The 26,870-nt window shown below is 41.7% G+C and overlaps 1 protein-coding gene across 6 annotated transcripts in view; it reads right to left on the bottom strand.

Annotated features, from left to right (window-relative positions):
- CD36 (CD36 molecule (CD36 blood group)) overlaps positions 1–26,870 on the bottom strand; it is a 67,303-nt gene that overhangs the window by 24,205 nt on the left and 16,228 nt on the right. For 2 of the 6 annotated variants that reach the window (XM_084629640.1, XM_084629644.1), the window contains exon 2: positions 11,184–11,405. In XM_084629640.1, coding sequence (XP_084485766.1) covers positions 11,184–11,303 — 120 coding nt within the window. In that variant the 5' untranslated portion in view covers positions 11,304–11,405. Of the gene's footprint in view, positions 1–11,183; positions 11,409–18,468; positions 18,550–26,870 lie in introns of those variants that run through there. The other 4 variants (XM_084629639.1, XM_084629643.1, XM_084629641.1 and 1 more) reach the window with 3 other exon arrangements.

Genomic DNA, 26,870 nt, shown 5'->3' with positions numbered 1-26,870 from the left:
CCAGAGTTTGCCCACCGCTTTAACAACCGGTTCTAAACCAGCTTCAAAATTTAACAACCGGTTCGCGCGAACCAGTGTGAACCAGCTCCAGCTCACCACTGGATGTGCGGGCTTGGATTGGAGCCCAAGCTCTGGGACAGCCCCCTGCACAGTGTCCCAGAGCCCTGGCTTCAGCCCATACATGAATGTCTACTCTGCAAATAAGCAGCCCCTTAGCCCAAGCCCTGCAAGCGTGAGTCAGCTGACACAGGCCAGCCATGGGATTTTAATTGCAGTGTAGACATAGCCTAAAATAGGCAGATTAGCCTTTTGTTAAACAGATGGAAAAAAAACCCAGAATCTAGCAACATGTGATAGTAAAGTATCTGCAAACGAGTGGCAAAAGCCATTTCATCATTCATATGAGGCTTGTGGCAACCATTTCTGATAAATCTTTAAAAACAGTGGTCTGGCCAGACTATGGAGTCAGATGTACATGAGGATATAATCTGGTCACTGATGTAAATCATCAAGAACCTGATAGAACTCCCAGTGAAGTCAATGGGAACCTTACCATTGACTTTAATGGGAGTTGGTTTAGGTTCCAGTACCACATCCATTGAGTATTCTGGACAAGAAAGTTTAAAATATGACCAAACTATCCTTAGCATATTGTTTAAGAATATCTTTACCTGTGCCTATTGTTCAGTGAAGGAATCAAGCTCTAGATATTCAGTAAATTATTTTGCATATAGCAAAGACAAAACTACTTAGCAAAGAGCTGACTGAATTTTCAGCTTGGTCACTGAACCAAAAAATAAGTAACAAAAAAATTATTTTGGGTCAACCCCAAATGGATTATTTTCCTGCAATGTTAATTAGTAAATTTGCAGCACCCCCAGTAGCTGTAGAAACTAAAATGCTGGCATCAGTTCAGAGTGTTGTAAAAGAAAGAAGGGGCTTTTGGGTTAAACTTCTCCAGATTTTCTTTGCATCACAATTTTTTCCATTTTGAGCTTGCCCAGCACAAACCAGAACTGCGTAAAGAAAGAGTGGCAGCCATTAGGAACCACTTCATTTAGAATTTGCCTTAGAGAGTGCTACATAAAGAAGTTGCTTAAAATAACTGCTTTGTGTAAATACAGCCGGTTTGTACTCTGATACTCTGATTCCTAAATACACTGGTGATAGTTTAAAAGCCTGGGCCTGCTGTTTGAAGCTCTGCAGTAATTTATGTGCACAGATATTTGTGTGAGAGGGAACAGAAACGCAGCAGCAACAGATCTAACTTTTCAGATTGTGCTCTTGCACGGAGAGTCTGAGACAGTGAAAAAACAAACAAACCCCAAAATAAAAGAAAACGGAGCCTTTAATATTGTGCAAGCCCCAGAAGGCCAGGGATGCTGGCACAGCAATATATTAATCCCAGGGAAAGATCGACCTTCCATTATGAGGCCATTTGCAGGAGAGGCAGGCCAGCGCATAGGCAGCTGAGGGCCCTGAGATTTCAGTAGAACACCAGTTCCCAAGGGAGGACCTTAAGGTTAATAATTGTCTTCATATTCTTGGGCAGGGGAGAAAGTGGGGAATCCTGGTTATGATGTTCACAGAGAGTTCTCCGTATGACCAGGAGAAAGGAGTTCATGTAAGCGCCGTACAACTCCCTCTGCTCAGAATCGAGCTGTTGCCTGTATTCATCGTCCTCTAGGACTGGAGGTGATCCACCTGTGGGGATTCAGTGCTGACCCCATATATACCTGCCATTCTTTTCGTTTGTAGAACAGATAGAGCAATGGTTTACAAGCATTTAGTGCTGAATGGTCACACTAGCCCTCCCTGGCCCCCAGGAGCTAGGTACTCTGCCAACTTTGCAGAAGGGTAAACAATGGCGGAAAGGTTAAGTGACTTGACTAAGGCCTGGTCTATGCACAGTTTTTGTACTAGTATAACAATTTCAGAGAGGGCTGTGATCATTAAACTAGTACAACCCCTGCTGTAGTCACAGTTATACCAATATAATGGTACCTGTACCAGTATAACTAATCCACTAGGGAGGTCGTACCACTCTCATTATACCGTATAGTTAAAACGGTCTGATTTTTGTCTAGAGAGATTGTGTCAGAGCTAGGATTAGAATGCAGGAGTCCCTTGCTTTCAGCCCCATGTTTACTACACAATGCCAAGCTACTTCTCATGCTATTAGGCTGTATCCAAGAGGCCACACTGGATTTGCCACAGCCTCCAGCTAAGAGAAAGCTGGCAGAGGTTCTAGTCCCATAAAAGGCCGGCTGTGGCTATATCATCACTGCCAAAAAAGACATGTTTTTGACCACGGGATAACGAATGCACCTTAGCTCTCTTGCTGTAAAATCCTAGTGGAGATAAAGCACCTGTAGTTTTTGCCATGATATAGCTCAGCGAACGCAACACTGTATGTTCACCTATATGTTCAGTAGGTCTGAAAATCCATCCCGGTGTGGCTAGAGGGAAAGGGGGAGTTAACAAAGCAGAAAACGTTAATCTTTTGTTTACAATGTTTTGTTTACTGTCTACATCAGTTTGTATTTTCAAAGGAGCCTTTGCAAGAAAAGAGCTAGAGATTTCTTTTTTTAAATGAAAGCTGGGATTGTCCATTACATTCATACCCTCTCAGAACTGGGGCTAGAGGGCATGGCTGGGGACTTTGCAGATCACAGAGACCAGCTCACCAGATTCTCCATTGTCTTGTTTTCTTGGCTGGCCTTTACAATGAAATGTCAGACAAGGACTCCAGGCTTTGGCTATAGCCTCGGTAGTTTCTACTATCTCTCATATTTGTCAGCTCAAATTAGGATATTGGGAAATCAAGTGCAACCCACAATATGCTTTCCAGCGAGTCCTTCACTCGCTCCGGGTCTTCGGCATCACTTTGGCGGCGGGTCCTTCAGTGTCGCCGAAGACCCGGAGTGAGTGAAGGAACTTGCTTGATTGCTATCCATGATAAATGGATGAGACTCCACAGACTGAGATAAATTCATATACTTTAAGGTCAGAAGGGACCATCATGATCATCTAGTCTGACCTCCTGCACATTGAAGGCCACAGAACCTCACCCGCCCACGCCTGTAACAGACCCATAACCTCTGGCTGAGTTAGTGAAATCCCCTAATCATGATTTAAAACTTCAAGTTACAGACAATCCACCATTTACAATAGTTTAAACCTTCAAATGACCAATGCCCCACGCTGCTGAGGAAGGAAAAAAAAAACACCCCAGGGCCTCTGCCAAGTTGACCCACGGGAAAATTCCTTCCCAACCCCAAATATGGTAATCAGTTAGACCCTGAGCATGTGGGTAAGACCCACCAGCCAGACACATGGTAAACAATTCTCTGCAGTAACTCAGAGCCCAGATAGTTTCATATAGAGGAGGTCGGGAAATGATAATTTTTTCTTGCAAAAACTTTCAATACAAATATATATATTTTTTCTTTTCGTGCACAATTTTCTTGGAAAATATTTTGGGTTTGCATCAAAAAAAACCCAGACTTTGAACATTCTTATTTAAAAACTAAAACCCCAAATTTTTTTGATGAAAGCTGATTTTTTTCTGCAAATATTTCCATTTACTCAAGAAGCCATTTTCCCCCCCAAAATACATTTCAATGGAAAGTTTTTGACCATTTCTAATATCATATTTATTGATTATAGTGTGTTGAACGCAAGATTTAATGCTTCTGTAAGGTACTTGTCAGAGGATTAAATTCTCTCCATGGCCTAAATGTGAAAAACCAATGGGACCTTCACTCACTTACTCCTAGATTGAACCTACCCCTTTTATCTCCACCTTCCATAGGTTAGCTAGCAGAGGAAAATACAGGGAATTATGAGAATCAAAAGTAATAGGGATTGGCTTCATTTTGAAGCCTCACAATAATCAAATTGACATATTTGGTGATGAAAAAATTAAAACAAGGGAAGTTGCTGTTTGGCAATATCTCCGAACAGGCCGCCAAAAAATGCTGGTTTCTGGGCAGCTCAAGATGCCCACGTTGTGAGCACCTCAGGCTGTAGCAAAGCTACCATTGGCCTATCTCAGCTTTGTCACACACCTGGCCATTTTATGAGTATATCGGCTGCCTTGTGCAACGGAAAATGTGCATTCGAAATTCTGTAAAACTACATAAAATATATTCCCAGGGAAAGACTAATTCTCAGGGCTATGTTTTCTACCTAAAAGTAGTTTGCCTTAATTCTTTACTACTTTTAAGTGATGACGACGATGATGAGGCTTATGTAGATTAAAGTCCTTATTCAGGCTTTATCAGGACAAATCGTGCAGTCCTTTTTCAGTCTCTGCATGTGAAAAAACTTCTATTGGAGTCAATGACGGTTTGTTATCAGTTAGGCCCTGACTACACACTGCAGGATTAGGACCCTTATTACTACTTATTATGTATAGAGCTGTGTGTGGCTCAAAGCCAGGAGTTTAGTTAGTATCACTGATATGGACAGGTAAGCAGGGCCCAATTCTCCTTCCAAATGCACTGTTGTTAATCAGGCGCCATCTCTTCCCACCAATATAAAAGAGAGGAGATCAGGCCTATGATAGATAATAGATAGTCAGAGAGTCAAACTGCTGAGTACCGTAATCATTATCAATGATCCGTTTATTGCTTTGGATGCAGGAAATTAACCTTGGCAATGTGAGTCTTGCACAGCAAGATGTAAGTGGAACACTTCAGTACTGTGTTGTTATGAGCCTGTGGCAGGCTGGTAGCATTTACCTAAAAGATGCCAACCTTTTATCAGGGTTATCCCTATTATCAGGAGTTGGAAGGCTAAGGAACATTGGATTCTACCAACTCACTGAGGCAGGTGATTTTACCCCCAGGTGCTTAAGGTGCGTTGGTTAGAAGGCTGGAATTAGAGATTTTGCTGGCCTAAGCATCCCCTTAAAACAGCTTTTGAGGTGCTGAGTAGAGCTGCTAAGAAAAACTTCCACGGAACCTTTTTTCTGTCATAAAATGCTGTTCTGCTGAAATCAAAATGCTTTGCAAAATCCTGTCATTTCACCAAACCTGTAGGGATGAGGAAGGGACAAGGGAGGGAGAAGAAGATCCAATGACATCAAAAAAGTCTTGTTTAGACATTTTCTAAATGAGACATTTTTGTGTTCTGTTTTGAACTGACTTGTTTCATTCTATATTATAATGTAACATTTTAAAAGTCAAAAGCAAACACAAAACATTTTGATTGAGCCAAACTTTTTTTTAAAAAAATCAGAATTTCTTTTGTGAAGAATTTCAAAATGTTTGCACTTTATTTCTAACTGGAACAGAGCCAGCTTCCCAAGTCTCACAATCCTTCGTGAAATGGAACTTCTGTTCACCACACAAGCTCTCATGTTTGGGGGAACTAAACCAGAGCCCTACTGACGCAGCGGCAGGTACCTTTAAAAGGGGAAATGCCCCTCTCTGTCAGCTTCACTGGAGCTGACTTGGAGTGGCACTGGATCTCAGCTCCTGCTTGGCTGCTGCTGCTGGTGTGTCTGTGGGAGTGCACGTAAAGGCACAGATCTTCTGAGAGCTATGCTGGGGGGTGACTGGGCCCCAACTGCATTGTTGCTGTAAGGTCCTGGCTGTGGCTGCTGTTTTTGAGAGTTTCCTGGCCACAGTAGCACCAGTACAGCTCCCAGACAATGAAGGGCTGGAGCCAGGCAGCCTGGGTGGAGATGCCCGCAGTAGGCCTCTGCCTAAAAAAACCACACCAGCCCTGGATGGGAGTGCACTATACAAAGAGAGGATCCAGGGTGTAAGCTAATCAGTCGGGGCTATGTGATGTTAGTTGTGAATGTTTAGAACAGGTGTGGGGAACCTACAGCCCACAGGCCGGATACGGCCCGCTGCTTCATTTCATGCAGCCCGCGGCAGCTGTCCATGCCACAGGCTGGAAGCCCCAAGCCTTGGCGCCTTCTACCCCTCCACCCTCCGTGGGGCTGGAGCCACAAGCACCAGCTCACGCTGCTGCAGGGGGAAGCTGGGATTGCCAGGCCGTTAAAAGTCTGGTCAGGTTCACACAGCTCCCGGAAGTGACCGGTATGTCCCTGCTGCCCCCAGGAGCAGGGGCAATTTGAGACGCTCCATGCACTGCCCCTGCCCCTAGCGCCGGCTCCTCAGCTCCTACTGGCCAGAAATGCGCAGAGGCAGGGAAGGCACGGACCCTGCACCCCAACCCCTGCCCCAGGTCAGAACCCCCTCCTGCACCGTAATTCCCTCCCAGACCCCACACACGCACCCCAACCCCCTGCCCCAGGTCAGAACCCCATCACACACCCCAAGACCCTCTCAGGCCCCGCACCGCCACCCACACCCCAGGCCCCTGCTCCAGCCCTGAGCCCACTCCCACACTCCTATCCCCTGTCCCAGCCTGGAGCCCCGTCCCACACCCTGAACCCCTCATTTCTGGCCCCACCCCAGAGCCTAGGGAAGCTCTGAGCCTCTGCGTCCTCCCATGGGCCAGTGGCCTCTGATAGAAAAGAGGTTCCCCACCTCTGGTTTAGAACCACTATATTTAGAAACACAACCAGGGGCAGGTCTACACTGTGGTTGGGAGTGAGCCTCCCAGGATGGGCAGACAGACTTGCACTAATGTCACTCGAGCTAGCCTACTAAAACTAGCAGTGTGGAGAGTGCAGCTCTGCCAGAGACCCGGGCTAGCGACCCATGCACAGAACCAGGGGGTCAGGTGGGCTCGAGAGCCTGAGCTGCTGCCCAAGCCGCAACATCACCAGATCCATTTTTAGTGAACCAGCTTGAATGGAACTAGCATGAGTCTGTCTACCCAGGCTGGGAGGCTCTCCCAGCTGCAGTATAGGCACAGGCCAGGGGGCATATAGTAAAGAGCTAAGCCTCCATGTAACAGGAAATAAAGACAATCCTGCATTTACCCTGATTATAGTGTCCTGGATGCCTGCCATTTCTGCAGGCTAGGGCCCCTAGAGGCAGCAAAATCTGGGGAGAATGTTTAAGCTGAAGTTTGCTATTGTCATGTTTTTGTTAAAAAAGCTGAACTGCAGGAATGGTGACTTTTTGATTCCACGTATCTTGTGGACTTTGTTTTAAAGCAGACTATGATAAGCACCTGCCCACAGATCCTTATCTAGGAGATAATGGTGGAGTTAGAGGTCAAACTACTAAGTGCGTCTGGTTTGGTTTATTATCCTCAAAAGTATTGAAGTAAAAACAAAAACATTTGAAATGGCAATAAATATGTTTAGTGAAAGTGAAGAACTGGCATGGAGTTAAATCCTGCAGTCTACTCAGGCAAACCTCATACTGACTTCAGTAAAGGCTGCAGGGTTTGGCCCAGAGGGCAGAAACACGTGAAGCACTGGCATTAGTCAGGCTTCTGTTCATGGCTTTATCTGTGTACCCCAGGCCAGACCAGCAAGACATAATTCAGCTGTTCTTGGCAAGGCTTGTTTAATGGTGTTCATTTGTGGAGCCAAAACTTTCCCATTTTATTCATGTCAAAGTCCTATTTGCTGTAATAGGATTTGTTTGGAGTGAACTGTATAGGTTCCTAGTGATTGCATAATGCGGATAAATGTCAATAAGCAGTTAGTTTGTGACTGTTTTATTCATCGTAGTTGTGAAGTGTCAGATCTCAACCCTCAGCAGCTGAAAGGGCAAGTTAATTTGTTAAACCATTGCTTCCTTAATCCCAGCAATAAGAGTTTAAGACAAATTAATTGAACCTGGATGTATATCAAATTACATCTCCCAGAGCTGCCATGAACCTCTACATGCCACAGGGATTAACACAGAGCTAGGATAGGCAGTGGTACTGCCAGTGTCCCCCCACCAGATCTGAGCCCAGTGTGAAAAACTTTGAAATAGGGATCTATAATTCTATTCTCAAAAGCAACGTTGTAAAAATAGCATTTTCACTCTCAGCAGTAAAGCTGGACAGAAAGTGACAATTCCATTTTCTGAAAAAAGTGTTGGTTTCAAAATTTGTTTTTGTTCCATTTCTAGAATTAAGCAGAGACATACATTTTTCATTTAACCCCCCCCCCCCCACAGATACCCCAAAACAGCAGAGATAACTAAAGACTCCCACAATAATGCAGTGGGTACGCCTGGGGTGTACAAGACCTAGGGTCACATTCCTACTCTGAATCATAAAGAGTAGGGATTTGACCCTAGATCTCTCACATCCCAACTGAATGCTCTAAACCACAAGATTGTTAGTTATTCTGCATTCCCTCTATTTTCCAAATATTCTGTCCTGAACCTGAGAAACTTTCCTGAAGAAATTTTCATCAAAACTGGTTTGACTGGTGATGATGATGCACAAGGAAGAAGGAATACATCTTGAGTCAGGCTTAATATGAGTTTGCAGGACTAGCAGTATCTTTTCAATTTTCAACTGTGCATATTAGATGTAGAGTAATAATGAAAATGGAACCCTACAGTAGCATTTAATAGAGTAATTTTTCAGTTAGCCCCTGTAATTCAGTGTGGTGCTCTCTCTTAATCAGAGAAGCTGAATAGAGAAAAATTCAAGCATCTGAAACAAATTATCACAAAGAAATAATTCAGAAAGACGCTAACAATTATCTCATTTAAAATTCACAAGTTACGAATTTTAACATATGCATCATTGCCACAAGTGTTGAAAAAACTGAAGGAGATTAAAAGAATGTTCTGGTCTAATCCAAAGTAAATACTTAATGTCCAGAAATCTGAGTATAGCTCAAGATTATATCAGTGATATATAGTTTATAATTACATGTTCCTCCAAGTTTCAATCAATTATAAAATGTTTGTGAAAATGTTTGTTGCATGATTTCTATCTCCTAAAATGTTGATAGATACATATGGTTAATTACCTAGAGAGATACACCAGTGTTTTTAGCTATTGTGTGGCTTCTTTTGTTCTCTGCATCTGAACAAAACTAGGTAATAGAACTAGTTGTAAAAATTCCAGGTTTTTTGTTGGAATTTGCTGATTCATCAAAATCAAAACATAATGTGGAGAAGGTTTGATTTTGATGAAATTCCTCTGGAAGTCAACCAGGGGTCCAATGGAAATGTGTCTTTCTTCCTGCCAGCTCACTCACCTGGTTCCTTGGAAGCTGCTTGGTGGGCTGCTGGGGAAGTTGATCTTCCAGGGCCTGCGGCTCTGGGACAGTCCACTATGTAAACCATCCCAAAGCCAGGGACCCTAGAGCTTCATCCCCTTCCAGGGAGAATTTTGAAATTTTTATTTTTTGTTCCAAACTGGAATGAAACCAAAGTTTCAAAATAGCAAAATCCTCCACAAAATGGAATATGTTTCTCCACCCAGCACTATTAGGCACCACTTCCCTTGTTCTGCACGCTGTCCTGCTAGTATGTAAGGACCTGATCATGCAATGAGGTGGGCACAGTTGGACTCCTGTAGACTTTGAAGGGGCTCTTTGCAGGCACAGGGGTCAACCAGAAGGCATTTCATTGCAGGATCAGAACTGAACGTCACTGGGAATACTCCTACTAGCTAAAGCTAAGTGCATGGCTACATTGTCGCCGAATTGGGGCATATGTGAAAAAAAGATTCAGAGAATAGTAAGCAATTGAGCATTAAAAAACACAGGAAATAAAGTAACAGTAAAAAAATACTAGCTTCCAAAACTGCCTGGGCCAGATCCTCACTCTTGCAAAGACTTATGCTCATGCTAAACCTTAGCCACTGGGATAAAGTCCCATTGACTGCAGTGGGATTGGGGCAATTCTATTACAGTCAGTGGAGCTATGCAGATTTATGCCAACTGACCATATCACTCACTTCCAATGAAGATTCAAATGTGGGAGAGCACAAGAACTTGAACCAAGGTCCCCACATTCCTTATGAATACTTTAACCATCAAAGTATAGAGTCTCTCTCTCAATTTCTCCTGTTCAAGATGTTCCACAGTAACTAAATATTCATGAAGCCAGAGATAGGTGCAGAAAGAAAGACGGTGAAAGCTCACTATTTTTTGCAAACTGGAATTTCTGTTTTCTGACCAGTGCTACCTACAATATATGTTGCCAGATTCTGTGTTAGCTATACACAGAGCAGTTTAACTGTAAATTATTTGATCAGAAAACTCAGCTTTAATATAACATTTGACGAATTGGAGAACTGGTCTGAAATCAAGATGAAATTCAATAAAGACAAGAGCAAAGTACTACATTTAGGAAGGAAAAAATCAAATGCACAAATACAAAATGGGGAATAACTGGTAAGGCAGTACTGAGAAGGATATGGGGGTTATAGTAGATCACCAGTTGAATTTGTGATACAGTTGTGAAAAAGTCTAATATTCTTGGGTGTACTAACAGTATTGTCGTATGTAAAACATGGGAGGTAATTGTCCTCTCTACTCAACACTGGTAAGGCCAGAGCTGCTGTTCTGTGTCCATTTTTTGGGTGCAACACTTGAAGAAAGGTGTGGGCAAACTAGAGACAGTCCAGAGAAGAGCAACAAAAATAGGAAAAAAATTTAGAAAATCTGACCTATGTGGAAAAGTTAAAAAAACTGGCCATGCTAGTTTAAGAAAAGAAGACTAAGGGGGGACCTGATAAAAGTCTTCAGATATGTTAAGGGCTGTTATAAAGAGGATGGTGATCAATTGTTCTCCTTGTCCTACCTTCAGTGAACATGGAGTAACTGGCCTAATCTCCAACTAGGGAGATTCAGTTAGCTATTAGGCAAAGTTTCTCATTTTATGGATAGTTAAGATCTGGAATAGACTTCCAAGGGAAGTTGTGGAGTCCCCATCACTGGAGGTTTTGAAGAACAGGTTGAACAAACACCTGTCAGGGATTGTTTAGGTATATTTGGTCCTGCCTCAAAGCAGGGGCTGGACTAGATGACCTCTCAAGGTCCATTCCAGCCCTACATTTCTGATTCTATTTCTTACCACTTTCCCCTCATGCTAAACATGCAATAGAGGGAGAATAGAAGAAAAACAAACTAATTTATGTCGAAATACTAAAAGCAATTTTTGGCATGTGCAATATTCTAAAAGCTTGGATCACCCTGATTTCATGTTCACAATCAAGAAAAGACCTCAGGTCTAATTCCAGTATTGTGCAAATTTTTCTCAAAACTGGAAAAAAATATTCCCAACCAAAGTTATGAGACTTAAAATACCCCAAATCATATGAGATTTAAAGGAGACTATAACTTGTACCTTTCTTATTGTCCTGTTAACAAGGTAATCTCCAAGTGGTATGAGGGCACCTCCAAATACAGCCAGCACTGCACCAATGATAGCCCCCGTGAGTAGCCCACAGTTTCTGCTACAGCCCATCCTGCTTCTTTTTCAGCTTGTGCGTTGGCAGCTTTTTTCTAGGCTTCAGGTCCTTGTATATCTGTGTGGTCCCGATGCATCAACCGATCTTACCAACAGAAACTGCTAATACAACAGGACAGAGAAAAAATCATTATCAAGAGCTCAAAGTCCAAAGTACATAAGAGGAAACAAATAGGAAGAAGTTTTAGCATGATAAAACTAACCCCCTCTATCTATGAGGGGTGGGGAAAAGTTATTTCTAGACTCCTTGGCACTTTATCTATTGGTTGCATGAAGTTATCTTGACAGTCCTACTGCTGTGCAACACTGGGAACTTTTTTTCATTTTTATTTTCATTTCATTCAACCAAATCCTTCCATCATTATTCAGTCAAAACTCCTACCATAGTGTTGAGACTGCAATGAGGGACTAAAGAATTAGCCACACTGGATCAGACCACTGAGGCATCTGCTCTAGAATCCTGCCTCTGTCAGTGGCCAGTACCAGGTACTGAAAAAGAAAGGTGATATTTTAAAGTCCTTAATAATGCCTCTAGCAAATTGTGCATGGTTGATAATACCATATCTTTGTGACTCCAACAAGCTGTAAGTTTATGCCCTGATAAGCTACATCTTGACTGAATCCTTTACTTTTCATGCAGAAAATATTTACTATGCATAAAACAACCTAAAAATAAACTTTGAATAAACCAAACTCTGTCCTGCCCTTAGGTAAATTAATGAAGACATGAGTTAGCACTAATTCTGCTTGAACTGACAGGTTTGCTCCCTATATAGCTGCATTGACTTCAGCATGCTCTGGATTTACAGCAGTATAAATAAGGCTATTTGAACCAGGGCAAATGGCAAACATGCATGTATCTCTAAGAGCAGATGTGTGTCCATAGAACCTTTTCCCTTAGACTTGATTTCTCCTCTCACTTACACTAGTGTAAATCAGGAGTAAATCTAATGAAGTCAGTGAAATAATGCCAGCATAAAACAAGAAATTGTCAGAATTGCTGAATTAGGAGTTACAAAAATTTATAATTTCAGTGATTCCTGCAAAAAGTAAGAGAGTCAGGAAATTGATATACTTGAATAAAAGCTTCAGTGAAAAAAGATTCTTCTAAAACAAGTGGGCCAGGTCCTCAACTGGTGTAAGTACAGCTTCTCTGAAAGAATGCAGATTTGCATTTGCTGCAGGCCAGGCTTAGGAGGTCCACAAACAGAAGATTCCTTTAGAGCTCAGTAAAAGCAGTGTTAAAGCCTCATAAGCAGTGTGTGACTGTTAAAATAGTTTTTTTATTGCTGGAAATGGCCCACCTGATGATCACTTTAGATAAGCTATTACCAGCAGGACAGTGGGGTGGGAGTAGGTATTGTTTCATATTCTCTGTGTATATATAAAGCCTGCTGCAGTTTCCACGATATGCATCTGAGGAAGTGAGCTGTAGCTCACGAAAGCTTATGCTCTAATAAATTGGTTAGTCTCTAAGGTGCCATAAGTACTCCTTTTCTTTTTGCGAATACAGACTAACACGGCTGTTACTCTGAAACCTGTCATAGTTTATCTGGTGTTCTTACATTTTTAAACCATCTAATGTTCTTAACCATAATGTATTTGTAAGTGTTTGTGCAGTGTCCCAAGTCCCTAGGCATGTGCATGTGCTGACAGGGGAGCAGGGCAGTACTTTAGAAATAAAGGGGTATATACTTCAGCTTTTACAATGGGCATTCTTTCCGCTCTGCTGATTAGTTGTTCACCCCAGTTCCTTCTCTCATAGTCTCTTCACTTCAATCTGCCCTTCTGGCTCTTCCCTCGCACCTGTTCTCCTTTCATCTCTCCCTCTTATCCCCTGCCCACTCTTCACACATCTTTCTGTTTCTCTAATTTCCTGCTACTGAAAACCTTATGAATCATAGAACTGACATGACATATGTCACCATCCCATTGTTCATTCTGCTTTTATATTATGTCCTGTCCCCCACAACCATTTTCTGTCTTGTCTATTTAGACTATAAGCTGTTCAGGGCAAGGGATGGCTGTTACTATGTACTGTTTGTACAGTACTTAGAACAATGGGGCCCTGATATCAGTTTATGTTACCCCTCGGGGAAACAATATGATAAACAATATTATTAATAATAATAATTAAATCATATGCTATTACTGTGCCTTTGAAGAATACTCCCAGATGCTGATTCAGGGAAGAACTTAAGCACATGCTTCCATCCATCCATATTTATGACAGAATTTAAGCACATGCTTAATTTGACCACTGACTTCAGTGGCATTTAGCAGGAGCTTGAAGTTAAGCAAATGCATGTGCGGTGCTCTGAATAGGCATGCCAGGGCATTGGAGATGTCAGCAGGAGTTGTACCTGCAGAATGATACCATATGACGGGTGCTCATATACCACCAGGAAGGGTGTGTTCTAAATACCTGGACAGATCAAATAGGATGAGATTAGATACCACAAATGCTGTGATAAGGTGGTAAAGAGCAGAGCCATGTGATATATTTACTTCGTGATGAAGCTCCTCTGCACTCACCCACTAATCCATCCATGCCATGGTTAATTTTAACATTCCAAACTTCCAAGCAGCTTCATACAGCTGCCATTTTAGAAAATCTGCCTGCTAGAAAAATGTTTCCCTCATCTCTCCCTGACCTCCAACCCTCTCATTATAGTGCCTTGGTAGGCAGTGAAGGAAGTGCCGTCTGCAGTCTTCAATCCATGGCAGGTTTAATATATGATTACATGCATTAAACCATCACCATTCAGTGCTAGAAACAGGAAGGTCCCCAATGTTCAAATGGGACCTGAACCTGGCTTTTAGCAGGTGCTAGCACAGGTTAGGGTCTGGCCAATCTTGACAAGTATGTGTACAAAAATATGGCTCTACAAGGTGTGGTGAGCCCTCAGCTCCCATTGACACAACACAGGATTGGGCCCTATGACTGCATTTGGTGCCAGATACAGCAGAACTCAGGAGAAAGAAAGTGGGTTAGTTCCTAATTTATACTAGTTTCAGAGCTTACCACTGTCACAGAACTTGCCAAATTTTATTCACCTGAGACCTCAGGGTAAGAGCAATGCTGCTCTTTCCTGCATGTTGCAAGTTGCTGCCTTTGCTACTTTGTATTCTGAACAGTTTCTGTTAATATGACGTTAATTATCTAGGCTATATTAATTGTAAAGTGGTTGCTTTCTTTTAGGGTTAAGTAAACATATGTGATCAAACATCTAGGAACAAAGAATGCTTGCCATACCCACCAAATGGGGGACTATATCCTGGAAAGCAGAGACTATCAAAAGGATTTTAGGGGCCATAGCGGACGTACATTAGCTCCCAGTGCAACACAATGGCGTAAAGGCCTAATACAATCCTTAGATGTATGAACTATGGAGTAGCAAGCAGGAGTAAGGCAGCAATTTTATCTCTGTATATGGCATCGGCAAGACTGATATGAGAGCACTGTGTCCAGTTCTGGTGTCCTTTTCAGAAGGATGTTTACACATTGGTGATTGTGCAGAGAAGAGCCACAATAATGATTTGTGGGTTGGAAAAAAAACCCTTACAGTAAGAGTGTGACACATGGCTAGAAAGGGTTAAACATCCTACAAAATAAATAACCTACTGAAGACATGTGGGGAGACATTTGTGTTTTTGTATGTTTACCTGTGTATGAGTAGGGTGGACAATGTAATCAACAGTCCCTGTCTATGCTATATTCTGATAATTCAGAGGTCAAAAGAACATCCTATCATGTAAATGAAATGTGAACACGGGATATCTCAGTATTCATCTCTCTTTGAAATGTACTGTGAATGGTGGAGGAACAAGCAAATGGCCTTATGTTAATTTGTATAGCTAAGTATCGGTGATGGACCTTCTTCAAAGTCATGCTAATTACCTTTTGTTCCCCGTGGAAATCCCAATTTGTCAAAGAGGACATGAAATTATATAAAAGATCCTTGGGTCCTGATTCTGTCATCTCAGATCTGCTTACGCTTCATTGGGGAAGTTTGAGTCACAGGACTGAGGTCCCAGTTATGCTGGTACCCCTGAATATGATATTTGGACTTTGGCCTATGACTTATGCACTGAATTCTAAAAAGGAACTCTGCAACTACAAAGCTCACCATCTCCGCTATGAATCTGAACCTCAATGAACTGAACTCATGTCTGTATGTATATTGATCTTTCAACCATACTCTCTCTCTGTTGTTTTTAAATAAATTTTAGTTTAGTTAATAAGAATTGGCTGTAGCGTATATTTGGGTAAGATCTGAAACAGTCATTAACCTGGGCGGTAATGTGTCCAATCCTTTGGGATTGGTAGAACCTTTTCTTCTATATGATGAAATAAGATTTACAGAAATTTTCATCATATTTGACATGGGTACCTGGATGGAGGCCTGAGGTTGGATCACTTTAAGGAAACTGTGTTGTTCGGACTTCTGAGTAACCAGTAAGGTAATAAAGAAGCTGATTTAGGCTGGCTTGGTGAATTCAAGTATTGGAATATCGACGAGCTTTTGGGGGTTTGACTGCCCCATTCTTTGCCATTCACCCTAACTGAGTGACCACAACTGGCTTCCCACTAGGACCCTGGTAACAAAGACATTTAAGGAGCTTTGTTTAGTTTATCGAAAAGGAGAGTGAGAGTTTACTTGCTAATAGCATATAAATACACTATACAGGGAGAAAATACCAAGTTACTAAAAGAGTCTTTAGTTTAACAGAGAAAGGCATAACAAGAACCAATGGCTGGGAGCTAAACTCAAGTTAATAATAAGGCACAAAGTTTTAACAGTGAGGGTGATTAACCGCTGGAACAAACTACCAAGGGAAGCAGAGGATTCTCCATCTCTTGATATCTTCAAATCAAGATTGGATGCTTTTCTGGAAGATATGATTTAGTCAAACACAAGCCACTGGCCTCAGAACAGGGGAAACTGGGTTAATTTGGAGCTCTGCAGAGGACAAAAAGTCCATATTGCAAAGGATGTCAAAATTTTGACATTTGGCTTTGTTCTCAATCTGAATTAAATCCTAATATTTCAAAATTGTGAAGAAAAATTCTAAAATATATATCATCTTGTTTCAAGTTTGACTTTTTTTATTTGCATTATAGCATAATCTATAATGTGTTTTTCCAAAACTGTTGAAACAGGACATTGTAACGTTGTCTGAGCTTCTTTTTATTCCAATTGGTATTTCACTTTCAAGAGAACTGCATATCCAAACAGAATATTGTTCCATCAAAGCTTTTCTGACCAGTTCTAGTGAAATTCTTTGGCCTGCGTTATACAGGAGGTCAGACTAGGTGATCTAAAATTACTTTCTGGCCTTAAAAATCTATGCATTTATGAAAGTAGCAAACTCGATTTGCCAATTGTTAGTAATAACTTTTGTCATAATTCCCTACTTTTGTAACTCTAAAGCATTCACCACTTTCCTACCAAACACAATGCAATAACTGTCTAGATGCATCCCAAGTTATGCAATCTAGAAATCTTGTGTAATGGCTAATTACTTTCAGACAACAAGGTTACAACTTCAACTGCAGATAGAAATAAGTATGTAACCCTTAGCTATCATCATTTTACAGCTAAATAACATGAAGATAAAAATATGACATAACAATTGATAAAAACAAGTTCCAGTTCAGAGCACACCCACTCCATCATTATGTTATATGTATTGTGCAAAAAAGAATATTATATATAATGCCATGAAACAATTTTATTTTAGTATTAACAAATTGATTTTAGCATTAGCAACACTATTCAACAGTGATCCCCTTCTACAATGCTGGGCATGAAGATCATTTAAGGCTTTTTACTTTTTGCTGTCTATGAAGTTGATCTTTGAAATCCTCTTTATTTTATGAGAACAGCATAAATATCTTTTCAAACCTCTGTGAATAGTGGGGGAAACAAAAAAATGTCCTTACAACTTTGTTCATTGGCTTCATTTAGTAGGGCTATTTATGTGTTATGAATGCCTGTCTAAAGGGACACTGCCTAATCAAGTTTAGCCCAAAATTTAGATTGTGTAAAAAAAAAGCCTTTACAAAAACCTAAGAACTGTATCAGCCTTTTCCTAGGGTGTTCTTTGCATTCTCTCAGACAGTTGTTTTTAAACAAATAAGCACTGCCTTACAGTTTTTAGCAACCCAGACACTGGAGCCCTATGTTCCTGAAAGCAAAACTGACATCCTTTATGTCAGAGGTCCCCAACTGTTGGGCATGCCCCACAGGGGGACATGGAGAAACAATCAGGAGGCATGGCTGGGGCCCAGACCAGCCCCTATGGGGGGGGCAGGGAGGGAACATCACCAAGTTCCACTCCTGGCCCCGGCCCCGCACGCACTGGGCCCCCGGCCACAGCCGAGGCTCCGCTCCCGCCCCCACCCCCAGCTGTGGCCGCAGCCTTGGCCCTCTTGCCCCATCCACATCCCCCCCTCCTGGAACTGCGGCCCCACTCCCGGTCCCGGTGGGTGTGGGGGAGCGGTCAGGGGTAAGGAGGAGCGTGAGTTAAAAGGTTTGGGGACCACTGCTGTATGGTCATTGTCCCAGCAGAGGGAAATACAAATGGGAAACAAATAGCATAATAGTGAAAAGTGAAATGGATTCTGAAACATCTCAGTGTTAATAATAAACAGTTCTGACAACCTCATGTATTCAAAAATTATGAGTCATGTCTTAAAAATCATGATGGTTAAAAAAATTACTTTAGAAGCTATTTTCATTTGCCTTCTGTTTTTTGATCCTTTGGTGTGCATTAAAGTCATGTTTTCAAGCTTTTTCCACAACTGAGGGCTACAATGTTACTTTTAGTTAAAAAAATGAAAGCTGTGATTCCTACATATTCACTTGACAAGGAACCGGAGCTTTAATAAAATCACCAAATATCACAACACTTGCAATAAAATGAGGAAAGTTGCCAACCTTGAATATATGTTATTAGTAACGGGGAAGAAAATGTTTTGTTTTAATAGACGATTAATTGGACAATGTGATTTAAATAAGTAGAACTTTTCAAAATCTGCTCTTCCCCCTCCCCCCCAAGTTACAAGTAAATATCCTGGGGATCTCTTCTCTCACTAAACCAAGGACTGTATAGGTGGAGATTCCTCTCATTATTACATTTCCATCATATGACTTACCTTGAAAAAGAGTGAGTTGATTTTCAGCTAAATACACCAGGATTCAGCATATGACTTTCAGTGTTACCAGGACATAAGCATCTAAATCCCTGCACTGAAAACACAAACTTGTGGGAGGGTTTATATATTCCAGAATATGTCACCTCCCTGAATATTATCATTTGCTAGCAGGAAAAGTGATGTAGTATTGCTGTATGGGATCTATTTTTACAGTCTGACTGAAACCCATTACCTATATCGGGTGGTAAAATACTCAGCAGCTGTATTTTTTGTCAAGTTCTGATCCAAGTAAGGCAGGGGTCAGGGAGATAAAGGGGAACTCACTTATTTAGTTGCCTGTAATCTGTTCTGCATCCTGTCCCATTTGCCAGATTAAAAGAATGGAGTTGAGTAATAAGAATAATAAATTCCATACTTCTTATAATAAATACATAATAATAAATAAAGTATATGCATACTCATCATTTTTTAAAACAATCTTAGGATGTCATTGTTTTGTTATACAAACACTGTATTTTTATTACAGGCATTGGGCTGTCATAATGCCAGACAAGTTATAACCCAAATTTAATCACACGTGTTACTGTCACGGGTGGAATTAGAATAATAGAACCATAGGGTTAGAAGGAACCACAAGGGTCATCTAGTCTAACCCCCTGCCAAGATGCAGGATTTGTTGTGTCTAAATCATCCAAGACAGATGGCTATCCAGCCTCTTTTTGAAAGCCTTCATTGAAGGAGCTTCCACAACCTCCCTAGGCAGTCTGTTCCATTGTCCTACTCTTCTTATGTTTAGGAAGTTTTCTTTCCTGAGATTCAATCTAAATCTGCTATGCTGTAATTTGAATCCATTGCTTCTTGTCCTGCACTCTGTGGCAAAAGAGAACAACTTTTCTCCATCTTTTTTATGGCAGCCTTTCCAGTATCTGAAGACTACTATTACAAACACTCTTAATCGCCTCTTTTCCAAATTAAACATAGCCTATTCCTTCAGCCTTTGCTCATATGGCTTGCATTACACCCCTTTGATCATTTTGTCGCTCGCCTCTGGATCCTTTCCAGTTTCTCTATATCCTCTCTATACACTGGTGACCAAATTGGACACACTACTCCAGTTGAGACCTAACCAGCACCAAGTAGAGCGGTACTCTCACCTCCCGTGACTTGCATGCTGTGCCTTTCTTAATGCAATCTAAAATTGCATTTGCTTTTTTTTTTGCAACAGCATCTCACTTTGCTGACTCATGTTAAGACTGTGACCCACCACAACTCCCAGATCCTTGTCAGCAGTGCTGCTGCTAAGCCAGTTGTCAAGGTTCCTTCCCCATTCTGAACTCTAGGGTACAGATGTGGGGACCTGCATAAAAACCTCCTAAGCTTACTTTTACCAGCTTAGGTTAAAACTTCCCCAAGGTACAAACTATTTTACCTTTTGCCCTTGGACTTCCACTGCCACCACCAAACATCTAACCGGGTTTATTTTTGAGAAAGCGTTGTTTGGAAAGGTCTTTCCCCCCAAAATCCTCACCAAAACCTTACACCCCCCTTCCTGGGGAAGGTTTGATAAAAATCCTCACCAATTTGCATAGGTCACCACAGATCCAAACCCTTGGATCTTAAGAACAATGAAAAAAAGCATTCAGTTCTTACAAGAAGAATTTTAATAGAAGAAACAGTAAAAAGAATCATCTCTGTAAAATCAGGATGGTAAATACCTTACAGGATAATTAGATTCAAAACATAGAGAATCCCTCTAGGCAAAACCTTAAGTTACAAAAAGACACACAGACAGGAATATCCATTCTATTCAGCACAGCTTATTTTCTCAGCCATTTAAAGAAATCATAATCTAACACATATCTAGCTAGATTACTTACTAAATTCTAAGACTCCATTCCTGTTCTGTCCCCAGCAAAAGCATCACACAGACAGACTCTTTGTTTCTCCCTCCCTCCAGCTTTTGAAAGTATCTTGTCTCCTCATTGGTCATTTTGGTCACGTGCCAGCAAGGTTACCTTTAGCTTCTTAACCCTTTACAGGTGAGAGGAGTTTTCCTCTGGCCAGGAAGGATTTAAAGGTGTTTACCCTGCCCTTTATATTTATGACACCAGTTTTCCCCCATTCTGTACTGGTGCATTTTCTTCCCTACATGTAGCACCTTATATTTGTCTTTGTTGAATTTCATTTTGTTGCCTACAGCCCAATTCTCCAATTTATTATGATCACTCTGAATTTTAGCTCCATCTGCCAAAGTGTTGGCAACCCCACTAGCTTTGTGCCATCTGCAAACTTGATCAGTCTGCTCTCTATGCCAACATACAGGCCATTCATAAGAATGTGAAACACTGGTCCCTAAACAGATTCCTGTGGAACCCTACTTGAGACCTCCCTCCAGTCCGACATCATTCCATTAACAGTTACTCACTGTTTGCAGTTGTTTAACCAATTCTGTATCCACTTAATGTTAGTTCTGTCAAGCCCACATCTCTCCAGCTTACTTATCAGAATGTCATGTGGGACTGTGTCAAAAACCTTGCTGAAGTCCAGGTATAGTATGTCCACCTCACTCCCACCAAACCAGTTACCCTGTCAAAAAAGGAAACCAAGTGGTTTGGCAGGATTTTTTCTTGCTAAATCCATGCTGGCTTCTAGTGATCACCCCTTAACCCTCCAGGTATTTGCAAATTGCAAGTTTTATACACTGCTCTAGTAGCTTCCCAGGTATCGAAGTCAGGCTGACTGGTCTATAGTTCCCTGGCTGCTCCTCCCCCCACCCCCTCTCCAGTACACTAGCCATTCTCCAGTCTTCCAGGACCTCTCCCATCATCCATGAGATTGTAAATATTATTGACAGTGAATCTGAGATTTCATCAGCAAATTCCTTCAGTTCCTTCGGGTGAACAGCATCCAGCCCCACTGATTTGAGTTCAAATTAGTCAGAAGAGCTCTGATGTGTTCTTTACTTATCTTTATCTGTATCCTTTCCCCTTATTATATTGAAATAATAGGAACAGGAGGCAGGCTGTTATTTCTATGGACAGTTTTGTGTCAGAGTTCAACAAGTTGGGTGCTTTCTTTCCCACTGTAGGCTGCAGCCTCTTTCTTGTGCACTGCAACATAAGCAAAGTAGTATCACAAACTTTCTTTAGCTACTGCCCTTAAAAAAATCAGTTTTCAGAGTAGCAGCCATGTTAGTCTGTATCCGCAAAAAGAAAAGGAGGATTTGTGGCACCTTAGAGACTAACAAATTAATTTTTTTAAAATCAGTGTTAGTCTCAAAAAGCCCTACAGGACCCTACACAGGGCCAGGAAACTCCATGACTTTAAATGTTTTCCTCAGGGGCCATGGTTGGACTCCTTTCCCCAGGGAATAACAGGGATCTGCCCTCCTCTCCCCACAACAGATCCTGCAGGCTGTGTCAGGGGTCAGCAGTGTGTCCAGATACGGACATAAGTGTCAGTGGGAAAAATGTTGAGGTCCATGATAATTTTTCAAAAAAATATAATGACTGAATGACAAACCCCACCCCCCACCCCGTCCCAATGTCCGTCACTAAGTACGGTACTTTTATCAAGTGGCCATCACGCATCAGAATGGTGCCAACCCCTGGGTTGTGTGTGGAGCTGGAGAAACGCATAGACTAGGCTGTCCACTGGGGGTGGGGAAGCCTGTTCCTCTACACTGGTTCCTTGGCTCTTTCCATCACCATGTCAGTGCAATTCCTGTTAATAACTGACAACTATAACTATAAAATCTCTGTTTCAAGATGTTTTCTCTGTGGCGAAGTCTCTGTACGGCACAAAGGTAGAGTGTAGGGTATGCGTATCTGTAAGCCTCAGTGAAAAGCAAACCGCAGCATACATCAGTGAACAGCTCTGCCGGGGGGAGGCAGCAGAAAAAGGCTCTGGCAGCAAGGAGCCTTTCACCTCTGCCCACCCCGCCCCCCCATGCCACAGCTGTTCCCTGAGTAGGGGAAAGGCTCCAGTAGGGGGGCACTATACTGCTAAAAATAGCAGTGTAGAAGGGGGAGACATGTCTCGGGCACATAGTGAGCCGTGCAGGGTACGTCTTGCCTAAGCAGTGCCTTACAGTCTACATTCCTAGGGTGACGTGCAGCATATGTATATATGTTGCAATAAGGAGTGTGCAGTGTAGATTTACCTTGTCTGTGAGTCAAACAAACCAGTTGTTTAAAAAAAAAACCTGGTGACTGGTGCATGTTGGAATGCCTGATTTCCCACTTCTCTTTTTAAAAATCTGGTTTATTTGCACAGAGAGAAAACATCTGGAACAACAAGTGTCATAGTTCAAGATCATCATAATCTGCCAATTACAGCACAACATGCAACAAAACCCAAATGTTTTGACCACTTGCCATGTGTCCAGCTGTTTCTGTCACATAGTGGCAGGTTTTAAGGTTGAGAGATATGAAAAGGGACACTATTTTGTGATCTGTATTTGCTAAGGATTTTTTTCCCTGGGTTGGGGGTTAAAAGGGCAGAGGGCTAGAGCTGGGCCTGTATAAGACTTGTTTTCAGTGGGTCCTCACCAGCTGTTGACTCCCACAATGTTGCTCAGTTTCACATCCTGCATGGGTGCACCAAATACCTTTCCATCTGCCCCCAAGTATAGAGCCAAATCCAACTGGAGGTATTTTGCCGTGTTGAGAGAAGTGAGATAAATGATGCTGCCAAGGCAACATTCCCTTTTCCACACAGTATTATTATTAATTATTATTATTATTAATAATTATTTCTATTGCTGCATCTCTCCATGTGTCCTTCAGGTCTCCTCCTCTGGAGGCACAGTCATCTCCCCAGTCATGCTGTGCTGGGTTCCTCACTGCAACTGCCCATTGCTAACTCCTCTGCAGAGAATTAATGGCTGGGTTCCCTCCCTCTCCCCAGGGAACTATTCTCTGGCAAGCCACCATGCCCACTAGCATAGCTTCTAATTTGTACTATTCAAGAGGAGAGGGAAGTCCAGTCTGCCTTTGCTGGCTCAGAAAAATGTAAGAAGCAAATAGTGGTCTAGATAAGCTACATAGCCCCCAGCACAGAAAAAAGAAATATGTGAAAGTGATCTAGTGACTAGAGAAGTGGTGACAGACAGGATAGCCAAGCACATCATTTGGGTATAAGCCTTATAGAAAGCCATGGGGAGAGTTAATATAGCCCAAGACCCCTCCATGCTAAGTTCATTTGTGGGGAATCCCAGAGAAGACAGGAGCTGGAGGGAAGTCATGGCAACAGTGAAGCCACACTGTTAGAAAGCCTGTGGGAAGCCAGGGGTTCTCCAGGGTAGCTTGGGGTTCCAGGCCTCCTGTAGATTTCCTGGGATCTGATCACTCTGAAATGCTACCCATATGACTCCAAAAAAAGTCTGTGACAGGATTGCTATGGAGTTTTTCCCCTTCCATGTCCTCTTCCCATGGATATTTCAGAGCCCAAGTCACCATGTACTTGAAGAGGAGACAGTGCCCTACAGCTTAATGCCTTTTATTATGCAAAGGAGGATTTTTCCCATCTCCACCTTGCACAAGGCAATAACATCTTCTTCCTTACACACACTGAAAAATGAAAAAGGAAAGCTTCCTGTTTGTTTTGCTTTCCCATTGAGAAAATGCTTTGCTTTTGCAAACAAAACAAGGTACAAGAACCCAAATCACAAGAGAAAAGAAGACTAGAATAAATAAAATTAACCCTTGCCCTGTGAAACACCGTCTTGGCATCAGATGAAGTCCCAAAGGGCATAGAACAGATTAAGAGCAATATGTGAAGAATTATTGTAGATAAAGAGACATTTCAAACTATGTAGGACAGACCACAAGGAAATATACTGTCAGGGACAGCCCTGCACCGTAAAGGGATGGAGCAGCTGACCTAATAGGTGTGTAATAACTCTGACTTCTATGATCTTTGTGAAAGACATGGGCTAGATACTTAGCTGGATACTTACTTAGTTTATCAGAGTAGCTTTCTTATGGTCATTGGAATTACAGTGTTTTACATAAACTGAGGAACTGTCCCTATCTCTTTACATCAAACCATTGACATATTTCTGTATCATAACTATCAGTTATGTCTTGGGTTGTTCCAAAACGTAATAATAGAATAGAGAAAAACCTACACCACTGTCTATATTCCTAGCACTAAAAATGATGACAGGGTGCTGTAAGTCACGTTTAAACAATGTAACAAAATAACTGGAGATAGTTATTTTACATTGTTTACTACAATTCACTGCTGTTATAAGATTTTTACAGGCACAAAATCATTATCTTAATTAATACTGGGTTGTTAAAAGGAATCAGATGATGAAAACATCCCAAGTTATTATGAATTTGATGTTTTTCTGATTGTGTGATCTATTAGCAATCTCGATGAATTAGGGAGACAAAAGAAGAAAACCATTATCTAGCTATCTGTCCACAGTTTAAGGTACCTATTGTGCTAACTGTAATGACACTTTTGGTTGTAAAAAGAAAAGGAGTACTTGTGGCACCTTAGACTAACAAATTTATTTGAGCATAAGCTTTCTTGAGCTACAGCTTACTTCATTGGATGCATGTAGTGGAAAATACAATAGGGAGATTTTATATACACAGAGAACATGAAACAATGGGTGTTACCATACACACTATAACGAGAGTGATCAGTTAAGGTGAGCTATTACCAACAGGAGAGAAAAAAAACCTTTGGTAGTGATAATCAAGGTGGGCCATTTCCAGCAGTTGACAAGAATGTGTGAGGAACAGTAGGGGAGGAAAATAAACATAGGGAAATAGTTTTACTTTGTGTAATGACACATCCACTCCCAGTCTTTATTCAAACCTAATTTAATGTTGTCCAGTTTGCAAATTAATTCCAATTCAGCAGTCTCTCTAGGTTGAACCTGTACATCAAAAAAAAAAATCCCACTAATTGTTTACATAAGCATATTTATCAAATATACTAATAAACTATAATATATATACTAATAAACTAAATATACTAATAAACTATAAACTAATAAGCTATAGTATACACTACAGTTAGGGTTGCCAATGCTGTATTCTTTTAGCACCTCTGCTTAGCACTTAATAATTAGTACTCATCTACATTCGCCAGAGGTATTTCTTGATGCTTTTGCAGCACTCAGCACCTCCTGATCTTGTTGTACAGAGATGAAGAAATCTTTGCAGGATAGACTGAGGAGCGGGTTCTGTGTGGCAGGGAAAGTGGACAGGGCTCTGTTCAGGTGGTCTCGGCTGCCAAGACCAGGCTCCCTGCCCTTCTTGCTCCCCACTGCTGCAGCTTCCACCAACCAGCATTTATGCCCCTCTGCTGGGGATGATGGCAGAGAATCTGTGAGCAAGGAGGCTACACCCTAGGAGTACTGACTCCCCTGCCAGACAGAGCTCTGACCCTGGCCCTTCAGCACAGTCCAGGGCATACAGCCTTGTCCACTTGTCCTACCAGACAGAGCCTGCACAGGGAAAGCAGACAGGGCTTCACTCAAGGGCTGGAGTCAGCAGAGGGCCCTGTCCAGTCAGGAGACAGTACTCGCAGGTACATCTTTCCATTCCCCTCCTGACATTGGCCCTTCAGTGCTGCGCAGGGAAAGCAGACGGGACCACACTCATGGGCCAGGGTTAGGAGGGGAGTGGAAAGATGTACCAGTAAGTACTGGCCCCCTACTGTTGAAATACAGGGTAAAGGTGTCCCATACTAACTTAGTATGGGACAGGCAATTTTCCATTTAAATAAGGGACGTCCTTTGTAATATGGGACCATTGGCAATCCTAACTACACTATACATGCACACACACTTATGATATGCAGCAAAATAATTTATGTACTCTGGGGTGTATATATAGTATATTATATATACATACACAAAACTTTAGTAATTGTAATATTAGCAAAATATTATTCATTAACACATATGGTAACTCATTTAAGTAGCACTACATACAAATGTGTTTTATTATTTCCTAAACTTTGCCTTAGAAAATGTGCAATTCATAGAGAGCTAAACAGACAAGAAACGTGATGTGAATAACTTTTGCTGAAGATGCCATTAAATATAGAAATGCATTTTCTGGCAACACGGTTCACTGACAGCTATTCCCAAAGGAACTGACACACTGACAAATGGCATGCTCTGAAACTGTACTTAATTTATTAAGGTACAGACATACCTGTATAGTGAGACAGCTACTCTCAATACCCCCATGAGCAGAAAGGGATCGTTGCAGAAGAGCCTGCAAAGTTAGCTCCTTATTCACAGAGAAATCTGTTACTGTAGCAACCACACAGCAACCCAGGCTGGCCAGTCCACTAATAGTCTGTTGATCTTTCATCAGCCACAAAGAAAGAAAAGCAAGTTGCAGAGAACTTTTAAACCCCCTTGTGATGAA

This window comes from Lepidochelys olivacea (assembly GCF_965140295.1).
Source record: "Lepidochelys olivacea isolate rLepOli2 genome assembly, chromosome: 1".
NCBI classification, from domain to species: domain Eukaryota; kingdom Metazoa; phylum Chordata; order Testudines; family Cheloniidae; genus Lepidochelys; species Lepidochelys olivacea.
Note: the sequence above shows the minus strand (reverse complement) of the source record. Positions and strands in the feature narration are given on the sequence as shown.